This window comes from Pseudonaja textilis, chromosome 3, assembly GCF_049901715.1.
Source record: "Pseudonaja textilis isolate UNSWEBS1 chromosome 3, rPseTex1.2, whole genome shotgun sequence".
Lineage (NCBI taxonomy): Eukaryota > Metazoa > Chordata > Lepidosauria > Squamata > Elapidae > Pseudonaja > Pseudonaja textilis.
The window spans coordinates 1,645,701-1,667,903 of NC_141992.1; the positions used below are offsets into that span (position 1 = coordinate 1,645,701).

General features: G+C 47.5%; 3 protein-coding genes and 1 long non-coding RNA gene across 6 annotated transcripts in view; 1 reads left to right on the plus strand and 3 right to left on the minus strand.

Moving 5' to 3' along the window:
• LOC113452151 (lipopolysaccharide-binding protein-like) overlaps window positions 1–2,851 on the minus strand; it is a 55,114-nt gene extending 52,263 nt beyond the window's left edge. For both annotated transcript variants that reach the window (XM_087931949.1, XM_087931948.1), the window contains exons 1-2: window positions 2,648–2,851; window positions 51–165 (exon numbers count right to left, since the gene is read on the minus strand). In XM_087931949.1, coding sequence (XP_087788075.1) covers window positions 51–165; window positions 2,648–2,756 — 224 coding nt within the window. In that variant the 5' untranslated portion in view covers window positions 2,757–2,851. The remainder of the gene's footprint in view (window positions 1–50; window positions 166–2,647) is intronic.
• Window positions 2,852–12,166: 9,315 nt separating this feature from the next.
• On the minus strand, window positions 12,167–13,821 carry LOC148125979 (uncharacterized). Of its 2 annotated transcripts, XM_087931956.1 has the most exons (4): window positions 13,473–13,821; window positions 13,391–13,433; window positions 12,866–13,322; window positions 12,167–12,759 (listed from the first exon to the last, which is right to left on the minus strand). In XM_087931956.1, exons 1-4 carry the CDS (start codon window positions 13,802–13,804, stop codon window positions 12,545–12,547), a joined length of 1,047 nt encoding a protein of 348 aa, XP_087788082.1. In that variant the 5' UTR covers window positions 13,805–13,821; the 3' UTR covers window positions 12,167–12,544. The 2 variants fall into 2 exon arrangements, with proteins under 2 accessions (XP_087788082.1, XP_087788081.1); XM_087931955.1 differs by having other exon boundaries at window positions 13,391–13,821.
• LOC148125980 (uncharacterized) lies at window positions 12,756–13,263 on the plus strand. Its single transcript, XR_015743353.1, has 3 exons — window positions 12,756–12,831; window positions 12,980–13,028; window positions 13,149–13,263. It is a non-coding gene; the product is annotated as an uncharacterized LOC148125980 (long non-coding RNA).
• Window positions 13,822–14,019: 198 nt separating the features above from the next.
• The window catches only part of KIAA1755 (KIAA1755 ortholog), an 82,444-nt gene continuing 74,260 nt past the window's right edge, over window positions 14,020–22,203 (minus strand). The window contains 2 exon segments of the mRNA XM_087928686.1: window positions 14,020–15,235; window positions 17,473–17,664. Coding sequence (XP_087784812.1) covers window positions 14,312–15,235; window positions 17,473–17,664 — 1,116 coding nt within the window. The 3' untranslated portion in view covers window positions 14,020–14,311.

Sequence of the window (22,203 nt, forward strand, 5' to 3'; positions counted from 1 at the left end):
ATTCACCTGGACATCCCAAGTCTTAAAAGAGAAAAAAAAAACAGACTCACCTGTAAAACCTGTAGTTGACATTTCCTATCATTTTAACTCTGTAGGAGCCAGAGAATTCAGGGAGGGTGATGGCAGGCAAGTCCTTCTGCAAGGTGGCCACGCCCTCTTGGCACGCTGAAAGAAAATGGGCGAGTTACGGGCTGGTGGCGGTTTGTTTGTTTTTGTTTTTTTACTACTTTATCACTTCCTCATTCTTTTTTTTTTAAGATGAAATGTGTCATATTTGTTGAAATCCTGGGTGTTGTTTTGAGCTGGGCGGTTTTCTTGCAGATGTTTTATTACCCAGCTAGGGAACACCATCAGTGCTAGAAGAGGTAACTTCTCTGCCTTTCACCAGCACTGATGATGTTCCCTAGATGGGCCGTGAAAGGTCTGCAAGAAAAGAACTGAGCTCGGAGAGCACCGGGGACCTCATAATTGTCCTTCTCTTCTTCCTCTTCTTGCTCTTAGTTGTCCTCCTCCTCCTCCTCCTCCTCCTCCTCCTCCTCCTCCTCCTCCTCCTCCTCCTCCTCCTCCTCCAAGCCCACTCCCTTCTAGCACTGATGATGTTCCCTAGTTCAGTCATGAAACGTCTGCAAGAAAACAACCAGGCTTAGAGAGTACCAAGGACTCCACAGTTCTCCTCCTCCTCCTCCTCCTCCTCCTCTCCACAAGCCCCCCTCCCTCCTAGCACTGATGATGTTCCCTAGTTGGCTCATGAAATGTCTGCAAGAAAGCAACCAAGCTCAGAGAACACCAAGGATCCCTCAGTCCTCCTCCTCCTCCTCCTCCTCCTCCTCCTCCTCCTCCTCTCTGCCCTCCCCCCTCCTCCTCCCCACTCCTCTCTGCAACCCACTCCTTCTAGCACTGATGATGTTCCCTAGTTGGGTCATGAAACGTCTGTAAGAAAACTTCCAAGCTCAGAGAGCATCGAGAACCTCACAGTCCTCCTCCTGCTCCTGCTCCTGCTCCTGCTCCTCCTCCTCCTCCTCCTCCTCCTCCTCCTCCTCCTCCTCCTCCTCTCCACAAACCCCACTCCCTTCTAGCATTGAAAATGTTCCCTAGTTTCATCATGAAACATCTGCAAGAAAACCACCCAGTTCAGAAAGCACCAAGGACCACACTGCTGTCTTTCTCTTTTGCTTCCTCCTCCTCCACCCCCAATCTCTCTCCAAACCCCACTCCCTTCTACCACTGATGATGTTCCCTAGTTGGGTCATGAGACGTCTGGAAGGAAACCACCCAGCTCCGAGAGCACCACATTATTCTCTTCTTTGGTGTCCTTTTTAAAAAGACCAGTGGCAGCTCAATGAACCTCGATGTGGTAGGAGCCACCACTCCCCACAGGGATGTCTCTCTCAAGCCGTTGTGCCCCTCTGCCCACTGTTGGGCCAGTTGTATCTTCATTCATCCCATATCAAAAGATTCTCCTCTTGGTTACAAGCAACTTCGTGGCTTTTTTTTACACAGGTTGCAACGCAGGTTAAAAAGAGATGGGATTTCCATCCCGCCTAGCAACTACCTTCCTCCTCGGATCACCACCAGATTGTAACCCTATGTTTGCAATCAGTCCGTCACGAGTAACGGGTCTCAAACGGCGTGTCAGTTTTCCAAGTGACGAAATCCATTTCGAAAAGAAAAGAACAAAGTCCATCTTGCAAGAGAATTTCTTTTATTTAGCAAAGCACCAAACTGGCAAAGTCCGTGGTGATTTCGGACTTGACACAACCCCGCAATATTAGAAGTTAGAAAAAACCCATCAAAAGTCACAGTCTCCAATAGAGAATGTGCAAAAACCTGGCCATTAAATCTCTAAAACCTTAAATCTCTCTAAAAAATAATAATAATAATAACCCATCAAACCTTGGGTCTTTTTTTTGAGAGAGAGAGGTATAGTTTGTTAGAGGTCAAGTCAGGGACGGGCTGCTAATGTTATGGCTGGTTCGACGAACTCATCAAGGAGAGAAACAACTTGGAATTAAGGAGACATTTCCAGATGGCGAGGACAATTAACCAGTGGAACTGCTTGCCACCAGAAATTGTGGGTGAGGCTGGACAGACACTTGTCTGAAATAGCGTAGGGCTTCCTGTCTAAGCAGGGGGTTGGACTAGAAGACCTCCAAGGTCCCTTCCAGCTGAATGGAATAATCTAACGAAAAGAGGGGTGACCGGATGGCATTATCAATATTTTGAGGAGCCGTCACAGAGAAGAGGGAGGGGGGGTCGTTCTCCGCAGGCACGACAAGAAGCAACAGATGAGAAAGATCGTCAAAGAAAGATTCCGACGGAGAATTAAGGAGAAAATTTCGGGCGGTGAGAAACGATCAACCGGTGGAGCCGAAGCCGCCTGTCAGGGGCTGTGGCTGCTCCAACATTGGAGGCTTTCAGGAAGAGACGGGGCAGCCGTCTTGGTCAGGAATGGTCAGGAATGATATAGAACCTCCTGCCTGAGCAGGGGGTTAGACTAGAAGACCTCCAAGGTCCCTTCCAACGGTTCTAAACGAGAGAGTCACTTTTGAGTCACCCCACTCTGTTCTCCTTGCACCCCACCCGTTGTCCGACGGTTGGCTGTGGGGCACAGAGGGGGCTCTAGTGGAAAAAACAGCTGGGTACCTACCATAGTCCAATCCTTTCTTGGTGATCCTGCCTGCAAAACCTGGGTTTACGCCCTCAGAGGAGGACAGGAAGCAGCAAATCCCGAGCACCAGGAGGCTTTCCCTGCGCATCTTCCCACCTCCAAACTCCCGGGGACCTTCGGCTCAGACCAGGACGGGTGTCTGGAGTCGCCCTGCCGCTGGGTGCCTCTAACGCAGCGAAAGAGGAAGCAAATCCTCCCCTCTGACAGCTTTGAGAAGAAGCAGGAAGCTGCACCCTCGTCCCGGAAAGTGGCTTTCCCTGGTTGACCCGTTCCCAGCCTAGACTTGGAGTGGGATTTTTTCCCCCCTCCAGAGGCACTTCGGATGGGGGACGGTGTCCAGTGGCTGCCTGGACATTGCCATCCCGTGACTCACAACAGAGATTGTGGCTTTGATGCTCAGGGTGACGCCGTTGGATAGAAAGCAAACATCAGAGCGTTGTTTAGTATATTTGTGTTTTGCTTTATTTATTTATTTGTCAATCACTTACAAGATAACAGATATAAGTATAAACATAGTTATGAAAACATGAAATGGGTACATAGAAGAAAAATAAACAATAGGACAGGGACGGTAGGCACGTTGGTGCGCTTATGCACGCTCCCTACAGACCTCTTAGGAAAGGGTTGAGGTCAATAGTAGACGGTCTAAGGTTGAAGTGTTTGGGGTTTGGGGAAGAAACCACAGAGTCAGAATAGAACAGAAGAACTGAGTTGGAAGGGGACCTTGGAGGTCTTCTAGTCCAACCCCTGCTCAGGCAGGAAACCCTATCCCATTTCAGGCAAATGGTCATCCAATCTCTGCATAAAAACTTCCAGTGTCGGAATAGAATAACCTTTATTGTCATTGCATTCCATGAAAGCTACTCCAGCACAGTGACCCAAACACCACATCACAATCACGCTACGGAGTATTTAAAAATTAGAACAATTACAACAACAACAATAATAATAGGACTAAATCACAAATGCACTGTTTGATTCAAGACAATTGCTGCCTTGGAAAAAAAAAACTGTTTCTCAATCTATTAGTCCTCATTTTCAGACACCTGTAACGCCTCCCTGATGGTGAAGTTGGAGCATTAAACAACTTCTGGAGGCAAATTATTCCATGGATTAATTGTTCCCCGTTATCAAATATTTCCTCATTAGTTCCAGGTTGCTTCTCTCCTTGATGAGTTTCCATCCATCATTTCTAGTCTTGCCTTCTGGTGCTTTGGAGAACAGGTGGACCCCCTCTTCTCCTTTGGGGCAGCCCCTCAAATCCTGGAAGGCTGCTCTCCTGTCTCCCCTGGTCCTTCTCTTCCCTAGACTAGCCAGGCCCAGTTCCTGCAACCGTTCATCCTATGTTTGAGCCTCCAGCCCCCTCATCATCCTGGTTGCTCTTCTCTGCACTCTTTCTAGAATTTCTAGATCTTTTTTACATCGTGGTGACCAAAACTGGACACAAGAGTCCAAGTGTGGCCTTACCAAGGCCTTATAAAGTGGCATTAATACTTCACGTGATCTCTATCATTGTAAAGTGGTCGTTGTGAAAGATTGCCAGTAGAATATAGAATAACCGAATTGAAAGGGACCTCGGAGGTCTTCTAGTCCAACCCCCTACTCGAGCAGGAGACTCTTTGCCAACCCAGACAAATGGCTGTCCATTCTTTTCTTAGTTTAGTTCAGTTTAGTCTAGTCTTTATCGTCATTGCAGCTCGTACGACGAAATCAAACACCGTCTTCAGTGCACGTCATGACCGTGAAAATAAACACAAACCCACATCCTTCACCCTCCACACGTTGAATTGAAAACCCCGACAACACACCAACACTGCACAACGCAGTAGAATTCAACAGAGCTCCTGCCCTGGGATAGAAGCTGTTTTTTCTGCCTATCTGTCCTTGTTTTTAAAAGCCTCCATTTTTTGAGCACCCAGAACTTCCACTGGCCGATTCTTAGGAAATTAGGAAATTCCTCCTTGGTTCTAGCAATGCTTCACCAGAGGACTTCACCCATGTGAAGAGTTCCACAATTCTTCACGAGAGGACCAACACCGAAGATCTCCTCCTCTGAAGATCCCATCTGGATCCCATTGACTTCTTCCTTCTCCAGGACTTTTAATACAAGGATGGCGACACCCGTCCAATGAACCATTTGTCTGGAATGATCTAGCTAGGGCAGAAGTTGGCAACCCGTGGCTCTGGAGCCGCATGGGACTCTTTCATCCCTCTGCTGTGGCTCCCTGTCACCAGTCAGCATCACAATTTTGAGAGGAGGTGGGGGTGGGGGTTGTTGGGGGTGGGTGGGAAAGCATGGTGCGTCAGGAGACACTTTATGGCAAGGGTGGGGGGTTTCTGGTTGGCTCAATTGATAGGGCACAATTGAAAGGGCTTTGGGTGGAGGAGGATAGGTCAGCAGAAAAAAAAGGATGCCATGCTAGGAGGAGACTCTATGGTGGAGGGAATCAGACTTCCGGTCAGCAGAGAAAAAAAAAAAGGATGCCGTACTAGGAGGAGACTCTATGATGCAGGGAACCAGACTTCCGGTCAGCAGAAAAAAAAAAGGATGCCATGCTAGGAGGAGACTCTATGGTGCAGGGAACCAGACTTCCGGTCAGCAGAGAAAAAAAAAAAAAAAGGATGCCGTACTAGGAGGAGACTCTATGGTGCAGGGAATCAGACTTCCGGTCAGCAGAAAAAAAAAGGATGCCGTACTAGGAGGAGACTCTATGGTGGGGGAACTGGACTTCTGGTCAGCCCCAGAATTGAACAGGGGGGTTCAGTTAGAACCTTTGTGGCTCTTTTGAGTGTTTAAGGTTGCTGACCCCGAGCTAGGGGTCTCCTGCTTGGCCAGGGGTTGGACTAGACCAGTGGTGAAAATTTTGGTGGTCCGCAGAGAAATGTCACTCTCAAATCAATTAATCCAGGCTGCACAGGAACACAAGGCTGCGCTGCCCACATGACCTGTGGGAACACAAGGCTTGTGTCGCTTGCATTGCACACAGCATGAGGATTGAGGGGAAGGGGGAAAGGGCAGAGGGCGGGAATTTGCCCCACTCGCCCTACACGCCTGGCCTGGCCACCGGGCTGCTTCTTTCCGCTTCTTTCTTCTTCTGCTTTTGGCTGCACACAAGGAAAGCAGCCAAAGTCTTTCTTTCTCTCCCCCAAACTCCGCCAGAAATGAGCCTTTGGGACCCTGCAAGGCCTCCTGCGCCAAGAGGCTGCACCGGCAAAAAAGACTCATTTGTGGCGGAGTTTGGTGGAGAGAAAGAAATATTTCTGCGGCTTCTGCTGCTTTCCTTGCATGAAGCCAAAAGTCTCTCCCTCTCTCTCTCTCTCTCTCTCTCTCCCCTCCTGAGAACGGAGCTGGAGACGATATCCTGCGATCCCAAATAAAGAACAATCGATCGGTAGGAAAACAAGGTAGGGAATTTTCCCGCAGACATTTTGGGGGATTTTCCCAGGGTCTCTGGTCCGAGGGATTTAAAACGAGGAGTTTGGTGGTCCCCGAGGTCCAAAAGGTTGGCGACCCCTGGACTAGAAGACCTCAAGGGTCCCTTCCCACACATCTCCTCTTCTTTTTTGGAGAGAGAGGCCGGGTGGTGTTGCGTGAGACCGCCTGACCCAAAGCTCCGGAGACCGAGAAAGCTGCACAAAGGACGACCCAAAACTTCGCCTTTTCTGCAAAAGGAGATGGCAAAACATGCTTCCCAGCTGACGTGAGGAAAAGGGAAGGAAGTTCATGTCTTATCAAGGGCTTCTCTCCCTTTTTGGGAGCAGGAGGGGAGTCCAGGGGACACGGAGGAGGGTCGGGGCTGACAGGCTAGCTAGCAGAAACAGGAAGTCCCAGAGAGCTTCTCCCCTGCCTGGCAGGAAACGATTGCTGGCTGGGCTTGCAAAGGTGGTTCCCCTTTTTGAAAAACGTTGAGGCTCTTTCACCAAGCTCAGCTCAGCTGAGGAAAAAGGAGGTTTTCCTGCAGGCATGTCTTGGCCTGTGTGTGTGTGTGTGTGTGTGAGAAACACCAGCTCTTTTACACACAAACACGCACACACACACACACACACACACACACATGTCCTTGAGTTATCTGTGCCCTTGTTTCACCGCTTGCATTCGCAACCCTCCCAAGGATAGAGCAAACTTGGTTAGAATGGATCAGAGTTAATCCGGGGAGTATCTTTACTCGTTCCGGAGCTCCAGGCTCTTTGGTTTATGTTTCAATGTTCTCTAGCAACCCAGAAAATGTGCAGCTCAGGTTAAATTGGTCGTGTAAACACAGCTACTAAATGATCCATAAATCAATCCTTCCTTCCTTCCTTCCTTCCTTCCTTCCTTCCTTCCTTCCTTCCTTCCTTCCCCTTCCCTTCCCTTCCCTTCCCTTCCCTTCCTTTCTGTCTAAGACCCTAAAGTTTTGATTAAACTTAGCGAAGAAGCTTCAACCAGGATATTATATTCTGAAAGAAATTCACGTTTGCCCCAACAGTGTAACCTGAGCTTGCACCCAGGATTCTGGGAGTGATGGGGGTGTGTGTACCCATTTGGGGAAGGCTGGGTGTAAGAGAAGATAGTTTTTGTAGGTCAGGGTTGAACTGTGTGGAGTCCTGAGCTTGGTTGTTGTTGTTGTTTTCAGATATTTCATTACCCAACTAGGGATCATTATCAGTGCTAGAAGGCATGGGATTTGTGGAGAGGAGGAGGAGGAGGAGAAAGACAGCAGTGGGGTCCTTGGTGCTTTCTGAACTGGGTAGTTTTCTTGCAGACATTTCATGACCCAACTAGGCAACATTTTCAATGCTAGAAGGGAATGGGGTTTGTGGAGAGGAGGAGGAGGAGGAGGAGGAAGAGGACTGTGGAGTCCTTGAAGCTCTCTGACCTTGTCCTTTTTTTCTTGCAGGTATTTCATGACCCAGCTAGGCAACATCATCTGAGCTATCATAAAACACCTGCAAGAAAACACCCCAGCTCAGAGACCGCTCCATTGACAAATTTTCTCCTGTAGAAAGTTAGCACCCACCTATCTCCTAGAAGAGTGAAATATTCTAGGAAATATTAAGAAGGCAGAATATTTCCCCTAAAAGAGAAATAATCTTTTTTTTTTTAAGCAAACAGAAACTCAGCCCTCGCTCCCGGCCCCAAACAAATATTTATCTGCAAGATGAAAGACCTCGGCTCCAGGAGGATGGGATTATCCATTCGGGGTCAAGCCATTCAGCCACAAGAGGAATTCCCCTTCGTTGCATCACCCAGCAAGCAGAATTGGTGGGATTCAAACTTTTTTTACGACCAGTTCTGTGGGTGTGGCTGGGTGGGCGTGGCTAGGTAGGCACGGCCATGTGATTGGGTGGGCGCGGCACTTTTTTGGCAGCATCCCCCCCTACCCCATTATGGGGGGCCTTTCTAGCCCCAGGGGAGCCTCCAGGGGGGGCATGTTTGCTCCCAGAAGTCTCCTCTGGGGCTCTGGAAGGGAAAAAATGGACTATAGGGAGGGGCACACAGCACCCACTCCATCCACGCTCCATTTTGGGGCCTTCCTGGGCCTCAGGGATCCCGGCGCAGCTGTACATATGAACAGCTGATTGTCGGAAAGTTTAAAAAAATACCTTAAGGAGGGGCTGGGCGGGCGAGCGTCGAGCGGGTGGGGTGAGCGAGCATCGGGCAGACGGGGAAAGCGAGCTAGCAGCAACAGGGCGTCTGGGTTGGGGGCACGGCTAGCCAGAAGTTACTACCGGTTCAGCAACCCGTGCCCAATCCTTGCTACCGGTTCACCTGAACCGGTGAGAACCAGATGAATACCACCACTGCCAGCAAGGTTCCACCAAGCCTGGGACATGGACCGCCTCTGCTATGACTGCATAGCCCCATGGGAGTCTGGCTGCAACTAATAGGATAACATGCCCTTGCCACAGGAACAGGAAGCTCCAGTTCAAAGCCCACGGTCTAAATATAACCCTCTCTCCACTTCGTGTGGTCTTCTACCCAGAATCACATGGCCTTGGTGGTTCTGTTTCACCATTAAACCCAGCTGGGTGGGACTCAAAAACCCCAATAACCGGTTCTCTGCCTGGTTGCTGGGTGAGTGTGGCCTACCAGAACTTCCAGGGAGGGCATTTTTCGCCTCCCCCAGAGTCCGGAACTTCCTGAACTTCCAGGGAGGGCATTTTTCGCCTTCCCCCAGAGTCCGGAGGCTTCCCTCGGGCTTCTGAGAGGATGAAAACGGCCTCCCCCGGGCTCCAGAGGCCCCCTGAAAGCCAAAAACAGGCCCGTTTCCGGAACTTCCAGGAGGGACCCTGCAATTACCTGCATCCAAAATAGGCCACGTAGACTCCTGGGAGGGCCGGGGCGGGAGGGGCAGGGCCAGCCAGTCAGTACAACTACCGGTCCTGTGAACCAGATGTAAATTTAACTTCCAGTTCGCCCGAACCAGCCCAAACCGGCTGAATCCCATCCCTGACGAGACCATCCTTCCAAGCCGTCTCCCGTGTTTCCAGTGTCTTTCTCGCCACTTGGAACTGAACCCAGAAGGATAATTCTTCCGACACCGCCCCCGCTCTTATCCCACTCGGAACCGCCAAAGTGTTGGCCTTCTCTCTCCTCCTTTTCCCTCCCCTTCCCCCAAGGACCCAAACCACGATGGGACAAAAAAGCTACCCCTAATTTTCCACCCTGCTGACAAGAAGTCCAAGAACCTACATCACATCCGGGACAGTCGGACTGAACAGGAGCCGTAAGGACTATTTGACTCTGTGAATAGTAACCACGAAGTAAACGGTTGGGCGAGAATGAATGATTTCCCGAAGAATTAATTTGAAGAAAACCTGACGTGGCTGGTGGGTCTAAAGTTGCTTTGATGCTGTGATTGCCCATCGCTCACAAAAGCACTTCCAGGGGTGGGGTGGGGGCCTGGAGAAACAAAGGCCCCCTCCCCAAAGCCTCAACCCGGCTCTCTTTTGTAAGGGAAGTTTGGAAGGAGTCCCTTTCATCCATTGTCTTCCCCCATCTTTGCCATCCTGCCCTTGAAGTCTCCATTCAAAGGCCAGCGTAATTAATTTCGCTCATCCATCACCGAAACAAAGGGACGGCCCTTAGCATCCATCAAGGTTCCCATTATCTGCCCAAACCAGGGAGATGGAGACAGATCCGGCTGGCTGCAGAAGGGAGATATGGCACGGATGGAGGAGGAGGAGGAGGAGGAGGGGGCGGCCCACGTCTCTCTTGAGTAGACCGTCGGGGAGAGGAACGGCCAAGTCTCGGCAAGCCACTTCTCTTAGGCTGAGGTCTCCAAGGCTTGGCCTACCTGGAATGGAAGGGAGAATAGAATAGAATAGAATAGAATAGAATAGAATAGAACAGAACAGAACAGAACAGAATAGAAGAATGGAATGGAGTGGAATGGAATAAGTAGAATAGATAGAATAGAGTAAAATAGAGCATAGAATATAATATAATATAGAAGAGAAGAGAGTAGAGTAGAGTAGAGTAGAGTAGAGTAGAGTAGACTAGACTAGACTAGACTAGACTAGAACAGAAAATATAGAATAGAATAGAACAGAAAATATAGAACAGAACAGAACAGAATAGAAGAATGGAGTGGAATGGAATAAGTAGAATAGATAGAATAGAGTAGAATAGAGCATAGAATATAATATAGAAGAGAATAGGATAGAATATAATAGAGTAGAGTAGAGTAGAGTAGAGTAGAATAGAATAGGAAGGAACCATGTAGGCCATCTACATGGGTAAGAGTTAAAAGGCACCTTGGAGGTCTTCTAGTCCAACCCCTCCCACCCAAGCAGGAGACCCTACCCCATTTCTGAGAGAGGGCAGTCTGGTCTCTTCTTTAAAATCCTCCAGGGATGAAGCTCCCTCAACTTCTGAAGGCAACTTCTGTTCCATGGGTTGGTTGGAACAGGTTGCCTTTAAAAGAAGAGATTGGAGAGCCACCTGTCTGAAATGGTCTAGGTAGGGTCTCCTGCTGGAGCAGGGGGTTGGACTAGAAGACCTCCAAGGTCCCTTCTCACTCGATCCTTCTACGCTCTAAGGAGAAGGAAAGAAGAGGTATAGAGGAGACAGACATGAGGAGAGAGGGAGTTGGGAAGAAAAGAAGAGCACTTGGACTTATAGGCCGCTTCGCGGGGCGTCCCCACCCTCTCTTGCCCCCAACAATCTGGGTCCTCATTTTGCTGACCTGGAAAAGACAGAAGGCTGAGTCCGCTGAATGAAGCCCGGTGAGATACGAACCGCCAAAGTGCAGGGAGCTGGCAGGCCGCAGAAGGAGCCTGCAGTCCTGCACTCTAACCACTGCTGTGCCACCACGGCTCTTGGATGGATGGGTGGATGGAAGGAAGAAGGGAGGGAAGGAGGGAGTGAGGGGGAGGGTGGAAGGAAGGGAGGAAGGAGGGAGGAGGGAAGGAAGAAGGGATGGAGGGAGAGGGAGGAAGGGAGGAAGGAAGGAAGGAAGGGAGGAAGGCAGAGTGGAGGGGGTGAGGAAGGAAGGGGAGGGAGGGAAGGAGGAAAGGAAGGAAGGAAGGAAGGAGGAAGGAGGGAGAGGGAGGGAGGAGGAAGGAAGGAGGAGGGAAGGAAGGGAGGAGGAGGAAAGGAAGAAGGGAGGGAGAGGGTAGGAAGGAAGGAGGAAGGAAGGAAGAAGGGAGGGAGGGTGAGGGAGGAGGAAGGAAGGAGGGAAGAAGGGAGGGAGGAGGGAAGGAAGGAAGAAGGGAGGGAGGGTGAGGGAGGAGGAAGGAAGGAGGGAGGAGGAGGAAGGAAGAAGGGAGCGAGGGAGAGGGAAGGGAGGAGGGAGGAAGGAAGGAGGCAGAGGGGAGGGAGTGAGGAAGGAAGGAGGAAAGGAAGGAGGGAGGGAGGAGGGAAGGAAGAAGGAAGAAGGGAGGGAGGAAGGAAGGAGGAAGGGAGGGAAGGAAGGGAGGGAGGGGGGATGGAGGAGGAAAGGAAGAAGGGAGGGAGAGGGTAGGAAGGAAGGAGGAAGGAAGGAGGCAGAGGAGGGAGGAGGAAGGAAGGAGGAAAGGGAGGAGGGAGGGAGGAGGGAAGGAAGAAGGAAGAAGGGAGGGAGGAAGGAAGGAAAGGAAGGGGGAGGGAGGGAGGAAGGAGGGAGGGAAGAAAGTCCATTCTACATTCCAAGCCGTGTTTCTTCACTTGTTCGGGGCTTCATCACTGGAGGTTTTCTGGGAAGTGACTGGACAGCCGTTTGTCTGGAATTGTATACAGCAAAGTTCCCCAACCTTTCTGGCTTTGTGGCCCAGCGGTAGGGTGGAGGGAGAGGTGATGGTTCCATGTCGAGGACCCCCGATGTACAGTTTCCTGCCTGAGCAGGGGGTGGACTAGAAGACCTCTGCGTTCCCTTCCAACCCTGTTATTCTACCTTCAGTCTTAAGAGGTCGATTCCCCGTTCCTGACCTGAGAACCGAGCGCTGCGAGACAGAAGCACAGCCACAAGGCTTAACAACACACAGCGCAGACACAAGAGACTCTGCCAAACGCAACAAGAATAAGTGCAAACACATCTGTGTGAGCCAAGAAGTACTTTTTGCTTCTTTTTGGGTTAAAAAAAAAAAAAACCACAACGTAAAATGGATGAGATTAAAAACACATGTTCTTTTTTCATAGCAATTTCCACATCTCCCCACCCCCAAAAAGCCTCCCCTTTGCACTTAATTCTGCGTTTCTCCAAGGAGTGCAAAGGTTACCGAATGGGTAAGACCCTCCCACTTGTTTCTATGCTTCACCCCTGCGAGGTAGGCCAGTCTGAACGTGACCTTAAGACCTTTCAGAGTTGTGCGTTTTATTTTTCCTCCAATTCTAGCCGTATTTCTGTAGGGGCCGTTCAGGACTTTATTTTAAACCCCCCCTGGAAAATTGTCGATGGAGATTCTCCGTCATCCAGGTCACGTCATCCAGAGGTGCTTTCTCAAAAGACAACTGGACTTCCTTTGTTTTCCCTGGAAGATGTTTCGCTTCTCAAGAACCGAAGGAGCTCCTTGGATGAGAAGCAAAACCAATAAAGCTGGGGTTTTTTTTTTAATAAAAATGTTAAGGAACTTTGGATCCGAGTCTGCATGAATAAACGGTAATCCAGCCTCAGGAGGAGGAGGAGGAGGTGGTGAAGGAGAAGAAGGAGGGAAGGAGAAGAGGAGGAGGAGGTGAAGGAGAAGAAGGAGAAGAGGAGGAGGAGGTGAAGGAGAAGAAGGAGGGAAGGAGAAGAGGAGGAGGTGAAGGAGAAGAAGGAGGGAAGGAGGAGGAGGTGGTGAGGGAGAAGAAGGAGGGAAGGAGAAGAGGAGGAGGAGGTGGTGGTGAAGGAAAAGAAGGAGGAAGGAGAAGAGGAGGAGGAGGTGAAGGAGAAGAAGGAGGGAAGGAGAAGAGGAGGAGGAGGTGAGAGGAGAAGAAGGAGGGAAGGAGAAGAGGAGGAGGTGAAGGAGAAAGAAGGAGGAAGGAGGAGGTGGTGAGGGAGAAGAAGGAGAGGAGAAGGAGAGAAGAAGAGAAGAAGAGGAGGTGGTGAAGAAGAAGAAGGAGAGAAGAAGAGGAGGAGGAGAGAAGGAGAAGAGGGAGGAGGAGGTGGTGGTGAAGGAGAAGAAGGAGAGGAGAAGGAGAAGAAGAGGAGGAGGAGGTGGTGAGGGAGAAGGAGAGAAGAAGAGGAGGAGGAGAGAAGGAGAAGAGGAGGAGGTGGTGGTGGTGAAGAAGGAGGAAAAGGAGAGGAGAAGAAGGTGGTGGTGAAGAAAGAAGGAGAGGAGGAGCTGGTGAAGGAGAAGAAGGAGAGAAGGAGAAGAAGAGGAGGAGGTGGTGAGGGAAAAGGAGAGAGAAGAAGAGGAGGAGGAGGAGGTGGTGAAGGAGAAGAAGGAGAGAAGGAGAAGAAGAGGAGGAGGAGGTGGTGAGGGAGAAGGAGGAAAAGGAGGGGAGGAGGAGGTGGTGGTGAAGAAGAAGAAGAGAAGGAGAAGGAGGTGATGAAGAAGGAGGAGGAGGAGGAAGAGGAGAAGGAGGAAAAGGAGGGGAGGAGGAGGTGGTGGTGAAGAAGAAGAAGAGAAGGAGAAGGAGGTGATGAAGAAGGAGGAGGAGGAGGAAGAGGAGGAGGAGGAAAAAAAGAGGAGGAGGGTGAAGAAGAGGAGGAGGAGAAAGGGGGAGAAGAAGAAGGAGGTCATCCATTCAATCATGTCTATGGACCAGGAAGGGAAAAAGGGAAGGAGAAGAAAGAGAAGGAAGACGACTGTGGGCTCCTTGGTGCTCTCTGAGCTGGGTTGTTTCTTTGCGGATGTTTCATGACTCAACTAGGGAACATCATCAGTGCTAGAAGGGAGTTAGGTTTACAGAGGGGAAGGAAGGAAGGAAGGAAGGAAGGAAGGAAGGAAGGAAGGAAGGAAGGAAGGAAGGAAGGAAAGGGAGGAGGGACTGTGTGGTCCTCGGTGCTCTCCAAGGTTGGTTGTTTTCTTGCAGACGTTTCATTACCTGCCAAGGTAACACCATCAGTGCTAGATGGGAGTGGGGTTTGCTCTCTTTATATACACCAGGGGCTTGCCCTGTCAAGAGCGAAGGAGCAGAATTGGGCTTGCGGCGAAAATCCAGCTGGGATATTGGAGCTCCCGAACTACCAAGGAATGTTTTCAGCACCAGATCGGTCAGCTAGAAGAAGACCTAGAAGAAACTCCAGAACTCACAGCACCTCAAGTCTCTGGTTTCACCGGACCTGAACCACTGCTTGGACTGTGGTTCTCCAAGTAGAGGATCCCCAGTCCTTTTTCCTGAGCCCCGCCGCCTCGGAGACCCTGCAGTTCCATGGACCACGTGCTACTGGAGTCCACGGCGTCTTCGGAGGAGTTCTGAGAATCGGCGTCTTCTGACGAAAAACTCCCGTGTCTGGAGAGCTGGAAGTACTGGGCTCTCTCTCGCTTCTGAGGCCGTGGTGGGCCTCTCACCAGTAGAGGGGCACAGGAGTGGCCTAGGGGTGGTAGAGTGTCCCTGGTTCCTGGCATTGGCTCGGCTTTGGGAGAAGAGGCAGAAGAACGACACAAGAGAGAAGAATCCCAGGAGGCCCTCTGAGGTCTTCCGGAGGGCTCCTCGGCCAAATCCCGGTGGTCAAGCCCACCCAATTCCAAGATGGTACCTGGAGGAGCTTCCTTGTGGCCTCTCACATCCATATCTGAGGGCTTCTTTGGAGAGGAATCAATTCTGTCCGTGGCTTCTTTGGAGAAGGGCTCCAGGTTGTTGGTGGCCTCCAACGTCTCATCAACGGTGAGGACATCAACTGGGATTGACGAAGATGAGTTAGGGGCGGAAGGGCTTCTCTTCTCCCCGTAGTCTCCTGCCGTGATTCCCTTGGCCTCCTCGAGGCTGACCAGAAGGTCCTCCAGGATCCGCTTGGCTTCTTGGCTTCGTTCCAAGGCATCGCTCCAGATCAAGCGACCTTTTTCGCTGTGCATGCTGGAGGCTTGGAGTTTCACCTGCTGGAACTTCTCCTCTGAAAAGTCCTCGGACATTCGCCGGAGAGCATCTTCGGTGTCCTTTTGGACCTCCACGACGTTGAGGTCCTTCTCCCTGGCCTGCCACCGGGCCAGATGTTGCTTGCAGTCCCGGTGAAACGCCGTGACCTTGAAAAGACAAGAGGTCAACATCTGTTACTTACTCCATCAAAGGCTTCCCTTTGGGTCTCCGGACTACGTCAACAATAAGAGTATTTTTATTGACAGTTAAAATTAATCCGTGGAATGGGTTGCCTTCAGAATTTGTGGGGGAGGGTTTTCAAGGACAGATTGGGAAGCCATTTGTTGGGTAGGGGTGTCCAATTTTGAGGATTTTTTTGGGGGGGACTGGAACTCCCAGAATTACCCAGCCTGCCATGAATAGGGGAGGGGAGGGGAGGGGAGGAGAGGAAAGGGTTGGAAAGAACCTCAGAGGTCTTCTAGTCCAACCCCCTGCTCAAGTAGGAGACCCCATGCTGTTTCACGCAAACGGTTGCCCAATCTCTTCTTAAAAGTCTCCCGCGTTGGATGTCGACGTAGATATTTTAGTCATACAGGTCATGCTTGTCCCAAAAGTTTTTTTTTTTTTTTCAAGAGGCAGCTGGACTTTTTAAAGAGGCAGCTGAAGAAACTTCTTGGATGAGAAGCAAAATGTCTTCAAAGAAAATCCAAAAAGTCCAGTTGCCTTTTTAAAAAATGTACCTTTGGGACCCCTCCCCACCCCACCAACTTCTGTTGAGGTTAGCCGGCAGCTGGTGCAGACGGCTGAGGAAAGCGAGGACTCGGATGAGGGGCCGGCACCATCCGGGAGTGGATCGCTGCCTTCAGGGATGGTGTGGGGCTGGCAGCAGCAATGAGGAGGTTCCCGAGGAGCCTGTGCCAAGTGTGCAGGAGCACAGGATGATTCGTAGAAGAGAACAGCTGGAGCAGCACAGGCGACTCGGGAGTAAGGATGCAACGTAATGGCCCCTCCCTCCAGGGAATATAAGCCTGGTTTCAAAAGGTTTTTGCCTTTGCAGAAAGCAAAAACGCTCTAAGGACTCGGCATTGTGTGTAGAGACTCCGGATTATCTGAAGAATTCTGTCAAGGCTTTTCTGGTTGGACTAATTGGCTGCAAGCCATCTTTTATCTGCAAGGAAGTTTATTTGCAGATTAAAGCTGTGAAGGTTTGAGTCTCTGCGTTTGTTTGAGATTTTCTTGCTGGTAACAGGGCTGGGTCAGAACAACTCCTGAAGATAAGCCATTCCACGGATTAGTTGTTCTCACCATCATGAAATTCCTTTTTAATTTCAGGTTGCTTTTCTCTTGGATCAGTTTCCATCCATTGTTTCTTTCCTGCCTTCAGGTGATTTGGAAAATAGATTGATCCCTCTCTTCTCTGTGGCAGCCCTAGAAGAAGCTATCATGGCTCCCCCGAGCCTTCTCGTTGTTAGGCTAGACGTATCTAGTTCCTTTAGCTGTACACAATCGTTTGTCAATTCGTAAAACATTCTTAGGCCAGTTTTGGAGTTGCCATAAATCATGTGAGGGGGGTCTGAAGGAGCAGTTATGACAGTTTAAAACCAGAATTACATTCCACGCTTATCTTACAAAGGTTGTAGCTAGGCTACCGGATCTTCTGCCCATGAAAATCCTTCATTGGAAGAAATGATTAGATGAAGCGTGTTATTAAAAAACAGGGAAGAAGAAGAATATTTTACGACATGGAATATATGGTATAAATGATTAAAAAAAAAGGAGTAAAGATATTTTGTGAAAATGACTAAAGAAACTGCAAAGAAGAACACGATATATGACTTATGTGTATGTATGTATACATGTAAAGTATAATAATGTATAAAAAAATAAATAATGATGTGGGAAAATACTCGAACAAAGCTGAATACCATATATGTAAAGTGGTGTAGATAAATAAATAATGTACTTTAATAATATAATAAGTAAGGAACTAATAAATTAGCAACAGGTATACCTACGGTAAATGCACTCAACTGTTATTAAAGGACATGTACACTGCTATGATACCGCTGTAAAATGTGAGAACTTGTTTCTCTTTTCGAAATTCTTGAAACATTGAATAAATAAATTTTTTTAAAAAAGAAAAGAAAATCCTTCATTGGAGAATATTATTGATGACACCCAGCCCTGAACGTGCTTCATTGGAGAATCTGATTTATGACACACCCAAGGGGGAGAGAGGAAACAGGGTGACAGGTGACTGTAAATTAAGTAGGCCAGAGTTGACTTCATTTAGGTTAATGCCAGCATGCTGCTCCTAATAAGGCTCATGATTTCATTAGGGCCAAAACCCTGACACCATTCTTGACTGTTCTTCTACTCTATGAAGGCATTTTTCTGATCTCACCTGGTCACAGAATCTGTAGAGGTCCAGGAAAGTCTCCAACTCGGCCTCTTTCATCTCCATGTCCATATAGAACATGGTCAGCTTAGCTTGGAAAGCTCCCTTGGCTGCCTCAAAAGTGGCCATCTCAGGAAACTTGAACCCATGGATCTTGGCAGCTTCCTTGGATAAGGAGAGGCCCTGGTTGTAGTGAACCTGTGGGAGACAGAAGGCAACTTGTGGTTAGCCATCCACAACAAAGGTGATTAGGGGGCTGGAGGCTTTGAGTCATTGCACAGTCCCAAGAGATCCAGGGCTGACCCTTCCTAAATTCTACAGAACTTTATCTGTTTCCTCCCAAGAGAAGGCAAGCACTCTGGGAATTCCTGTATTAGAGTCAGAATGCAATAAAGTAATTAATTTCATATGTGGATCTGGTTGCTTACACTTGACAAAGGACCACAAAATATGTTGTAAGCTTAGTAGATGTACACATGAAGAACGGTGGCAGGAATTGGGTATGTCTAATTTAATGAAGAGAAGGACCAGGGGTGGCATGATAGCAGCCTTCCAATATTTGAGGGGCTGCCCCAGAGAAGAGGGAGTCAAGCTAGTCTCCAAAGAGGGCAGGACAAGAAACAATGGATGGAAACTAATCAAGGAGAGAAGCTAGAGTCCTGCATCCAGTTTTGGTCACCGCACTATAAAAAAGAGGTTGAGACTCTGGAAAGATTGCAGAGAAGAGCAATGAGGATGATTAGTGACCTGGAGGCTAAAATGTACGAAGAACAGTTGTAGGAACTGGGCATGGCTGGTCTAGTGAAGAGAAGGACCAGGGGAGACAGGAGAGCAGCCTTCCAGTATTTGAGGGGCTGCCCCAGAGAGGAGGAGGAGGAAGGGGGTCAAGCTATTCTCCAAAGCACCTTTGAAGGCCAGACAAGGAATAATGGATGGAAACCGATCAAGGAGAGATTCAACCTGGAAATAAGGAGAAACTTTCTGACAGTGAGAACAATCAACCCATGGAACAGAAGTTGCCCTCAGAAGTTGTGGGAGCACCATCGCTTGAGACTTTCAAGAAGAGATTGGACTGCCATCGGTCAGAAATGGTACAGGGTCTCCTGCTTAGGCAGAGGGTTGGACTAGATGACCTACAAGGCCCTTTCAACTCTTGTTAATTTATCTACATAAACAAAGGTATCCTGGTTGAGCTGTTAGTTGGTCTCGAAGACCCCCAAGCTCCCTTCCCATTCTGTTTTATTATACCCAGCGACCGAAAAGACCCGTGATCCACGAATGAAATGCCCACATCCAGAGGACTCCAGCAGATCCTGGCAGGGGGAGGATTGATCCATGCTAGAGATGTTCCCAGAACTCATGGAGAAACAATGCTGAGCTATTGACCTTTGGTTGAATGTTCAGCCAGACTCTCCCGAATTAAGAAGAATTAAGAAAATCTATTTATCTCTACTATCTATCTATCTATCTATCTATCTATCTATCTATCTATCTATCTATCTATCTATCTATCCATCATCCATCCATCCATCATCTATCTATCCATCATCCATCCATCCATTATTTATCTATCTGTATCTATCTATCCATCTATCTATCCATCATCCATCCATCCATCATCTATCTATCTATCCATCATCCATCCATCATCTATCTATCTATCTATCTATCTATCTATCTATCTATCTATCTATCTATCTATCTATCTATCCATTCATCCATCATCCATCCATCTATCTATCTATCCATCTATCTATCTATCTATCTATCTATCTATCTATCTATCTATCTATCTATCTATCCATCCATTCATCCATCTATCTATCTATCTATCTATCTATCTATCTATCTATCTATCCATCCATCCATCATCCATCCATCATCTATCTATCTATCTATCATCTATCTATCTATCTATCCATCCATCCATCTATCCATCATCCATCCATTCATCCATTATCTATCTATCTGCCTATCTATCTATCTATCCATCCATCCATCATCCATCCATTCATCCATTATCTATCTATCTATCTATCTATCTATCTATCTATCTATCTATCTATCTATCTATCCATCCATCCATCCATCCATCCATCTATCCATCTATCTATTTCTCAAATGTCTCACTTAGCAACAAAAATTCTGGGCTCCATTGCAATCATAAGTCGAGGACTACCTATACAGAGGCTGAAAAATTGGAAAAAATCAAAGAGTTTCAGGCACGTTAGGCAGATTTGACTTGGAACGAATCTCCCTGTCAGACAGAATTTAGATCAGGGAAGGAAGAGAGTCGGCGCCTGGTTAATTCTGGGCAGGAGAACTGAAGCCCTGGAGGAAGAGATGAGAGACTTTGTAGAACAAGCCGTTTCTTCAAAGCAGGGAGGAAAAAATATATATATATATTCCCCAAATTAAAAAGTGACTCTTTTAGATTACACTATCAACGTTAACCAAAGAAAAGAGGGAAATAAAAGCCTTGGGCGAAATGCTTCGGAAGAAGAACTCGTTACGGAAATAAAAACGGAAACGAGAAAGTCCAGGTTAAAAAAAAATGAAGCTTAGATCCAGGTCGTCCTTGACTTACAACAACAATGGGGACTGGAATTTCCCTCGTAAATCAAGAGGGGCATCAACTCATAAAATATTTCTGTTAGTGTTTGGGGATAAACCCCCTAGCAGAGTGTGCAGCAGCAGTCTGCCAGGCAGCCAAATGAGAGAGAGGCTGGGCCCATGAGTATACACACACTTGAGACAAATACACTGTTTGTGGTTTTAAATAGGTATTTAATTCATACAGAGATTAAGAATAGTCATTCAGTCCATATGTCTGTATCCAGTTTATCTATCCAGTTATCAAATCCTTTAAACAGTAAATACAATGTCTTTATCTGCTTGTAATCTTCTTGTTATGATACCTTTCTCTCAAGTACAATGCTGAATCCTCAGCTCACCAATACAAACAGTCCTTGTGTTCAGGTGAAATGGTATCAGGCACAGTAGCCTCCAAAGGTAAGCAGATAGACTTTCCAGCACACAGTAGGCAGCAGACTAGGAACAGTAACCAGGTGCATGTAGAAGCCGGACTCAGACAGTTGCATCCATAAGCCGGGGCTATTACATTTCCCCTCCTACCTATATGGCTGCCTGCAACCGCACCCACAATGACATTGCAGTTTCTTGTGCTTAAAGCTACATAGCACTTAATCCTAGGTTCATATATTTATTCACCCAAACCAGTTGGAGTATCCATATACCCAACATTCTCCCCTTTTGGGTGATATAAATATATAACCTTTACATTCTAAACCCATATTTTTCACAACTTTCTAGATGCTTAATAGCACTTTGGGCTTTAGTAAAATGATCAGCTACATTGTCCTCCGACATGCAGTATTCCAGCTGTATCAATTTACTCTGTACAGACTGTCTTACATTAAGACACCTCAAATCTGTATGTTTACTTCTCGTTTTAACTGCAATATTAGTGGCCATTTTAATTGCTGCCTGATTATCTTCATGTACTACTATAGGGTAATTTACAGTTATACCCATATCCTTTAACATTTGTTTGTACATAATCAACTCAGTACACAATAAAGATAAACAGGAGAATTCTGCCTCCAAAGTAGACAAACTTATATGCTGTTGCCTTATTGACTTCCAGCCTATTAATGTCTTACCCAGCATTATGGCTGTTCCTGAAGTCGACTTTCTAGTATCTCTTTCTGCTGCAAAACTAGCATCCGCATAAGCACTCAATATGAGATCACCTTCTGGTTCTAAATACAGTGCATGGTGTAATGTTCCTTTAAGATATCTTAGGATTCTTTTCAATGCTATCCAGTGACATTGAAGTGGGTCATTATTGTGTCGTGCCAGCTGATTAATACCAAAAGCAATATCTGGCCTTGACCAATTGCTAATATATGATAAGCTACCAATCAAAGATTGATACAGTTCCTTATCACATTTGGGACTTTGAGTATCCATTTTGCAAATATCCTGACTCATTGGAGTCTTTGCAGGCTTACAAAGTTCCATTTTATAGTCTAATAGCAATTTAGATATCTTATCTTCCTGAGATATCTTAAACCCTTTCTTTGTTCTCAATATATTCAAACCTAGATATCTCTTTATCTCCCCTAATTGCTTGATTTTGACTTTCTTGGCTAATGATGATATTATTTCATTTGCTTCATCATTAGTCTTAGTTATCAGAGCAATATCATCAGTAAATAACAATAATAATGATATTTTCCCATTCTTTTCTCTCTTAAATAGACATGGGTCAGCTAAACCAGCTTTATATCCTATATTGGTCAGTTCCTTCACAATATACTGGTTCCATTCATAGCCCGATTGTTTAAGACCATAAAGGCTCTTCTTTAACAACCAACAATCATTATCATTATTATTGTCTCCTTTAAATCCATTAGGCCTTTTCATATATACAGTATGTCTTAGTGGAGCATGCAAGTAAGCAGTTTCCACATCTAAATGGTTAACTATATACTTCTTGCTTGCTGCCCACACTAATGCTGCCCTTAACGTTGCTGCTTTAAGACTAGGTGCAAATACTTCATCATAGTCTTTTGCACTTTGTCTAAAGCCTTGGGCTACCAATCTTGCCTTATGGATTGTGTTACCATCCTTGTCTGTTTTTATTTTAAAAATCCACTTGCAGCCAATGGGTTTTACACCAACAGGTAATCTCACATTTTCATATACTTGCAT

Excerpts from the sequence above, each read along its gene's own strand:
- LOC148125979 (XM_087931955.1), bottom strand. The coding sequence starts at position 13,804 with ATGATTGAATGGATGACCTCCTTCTTCTTCTCCCCCTTTCTCCTCCTC. Across the intron at positions 13,323-13,390 it reads TCCTTCTTCTCCTTCACCAG|CACCTCCTCCTCTTCTCCTT; the intron begins CTCCTCCTCTCC and ends CTTCACCACCAC. Across the intron at positions 12,760-12,865 it reads TCCTTCTTCTCCTTCACCTC|CACCTCCTCCTCCTCCTCCT; the intron begins CTCCTCTTCTCC and ends CTTCTCCTTCAC.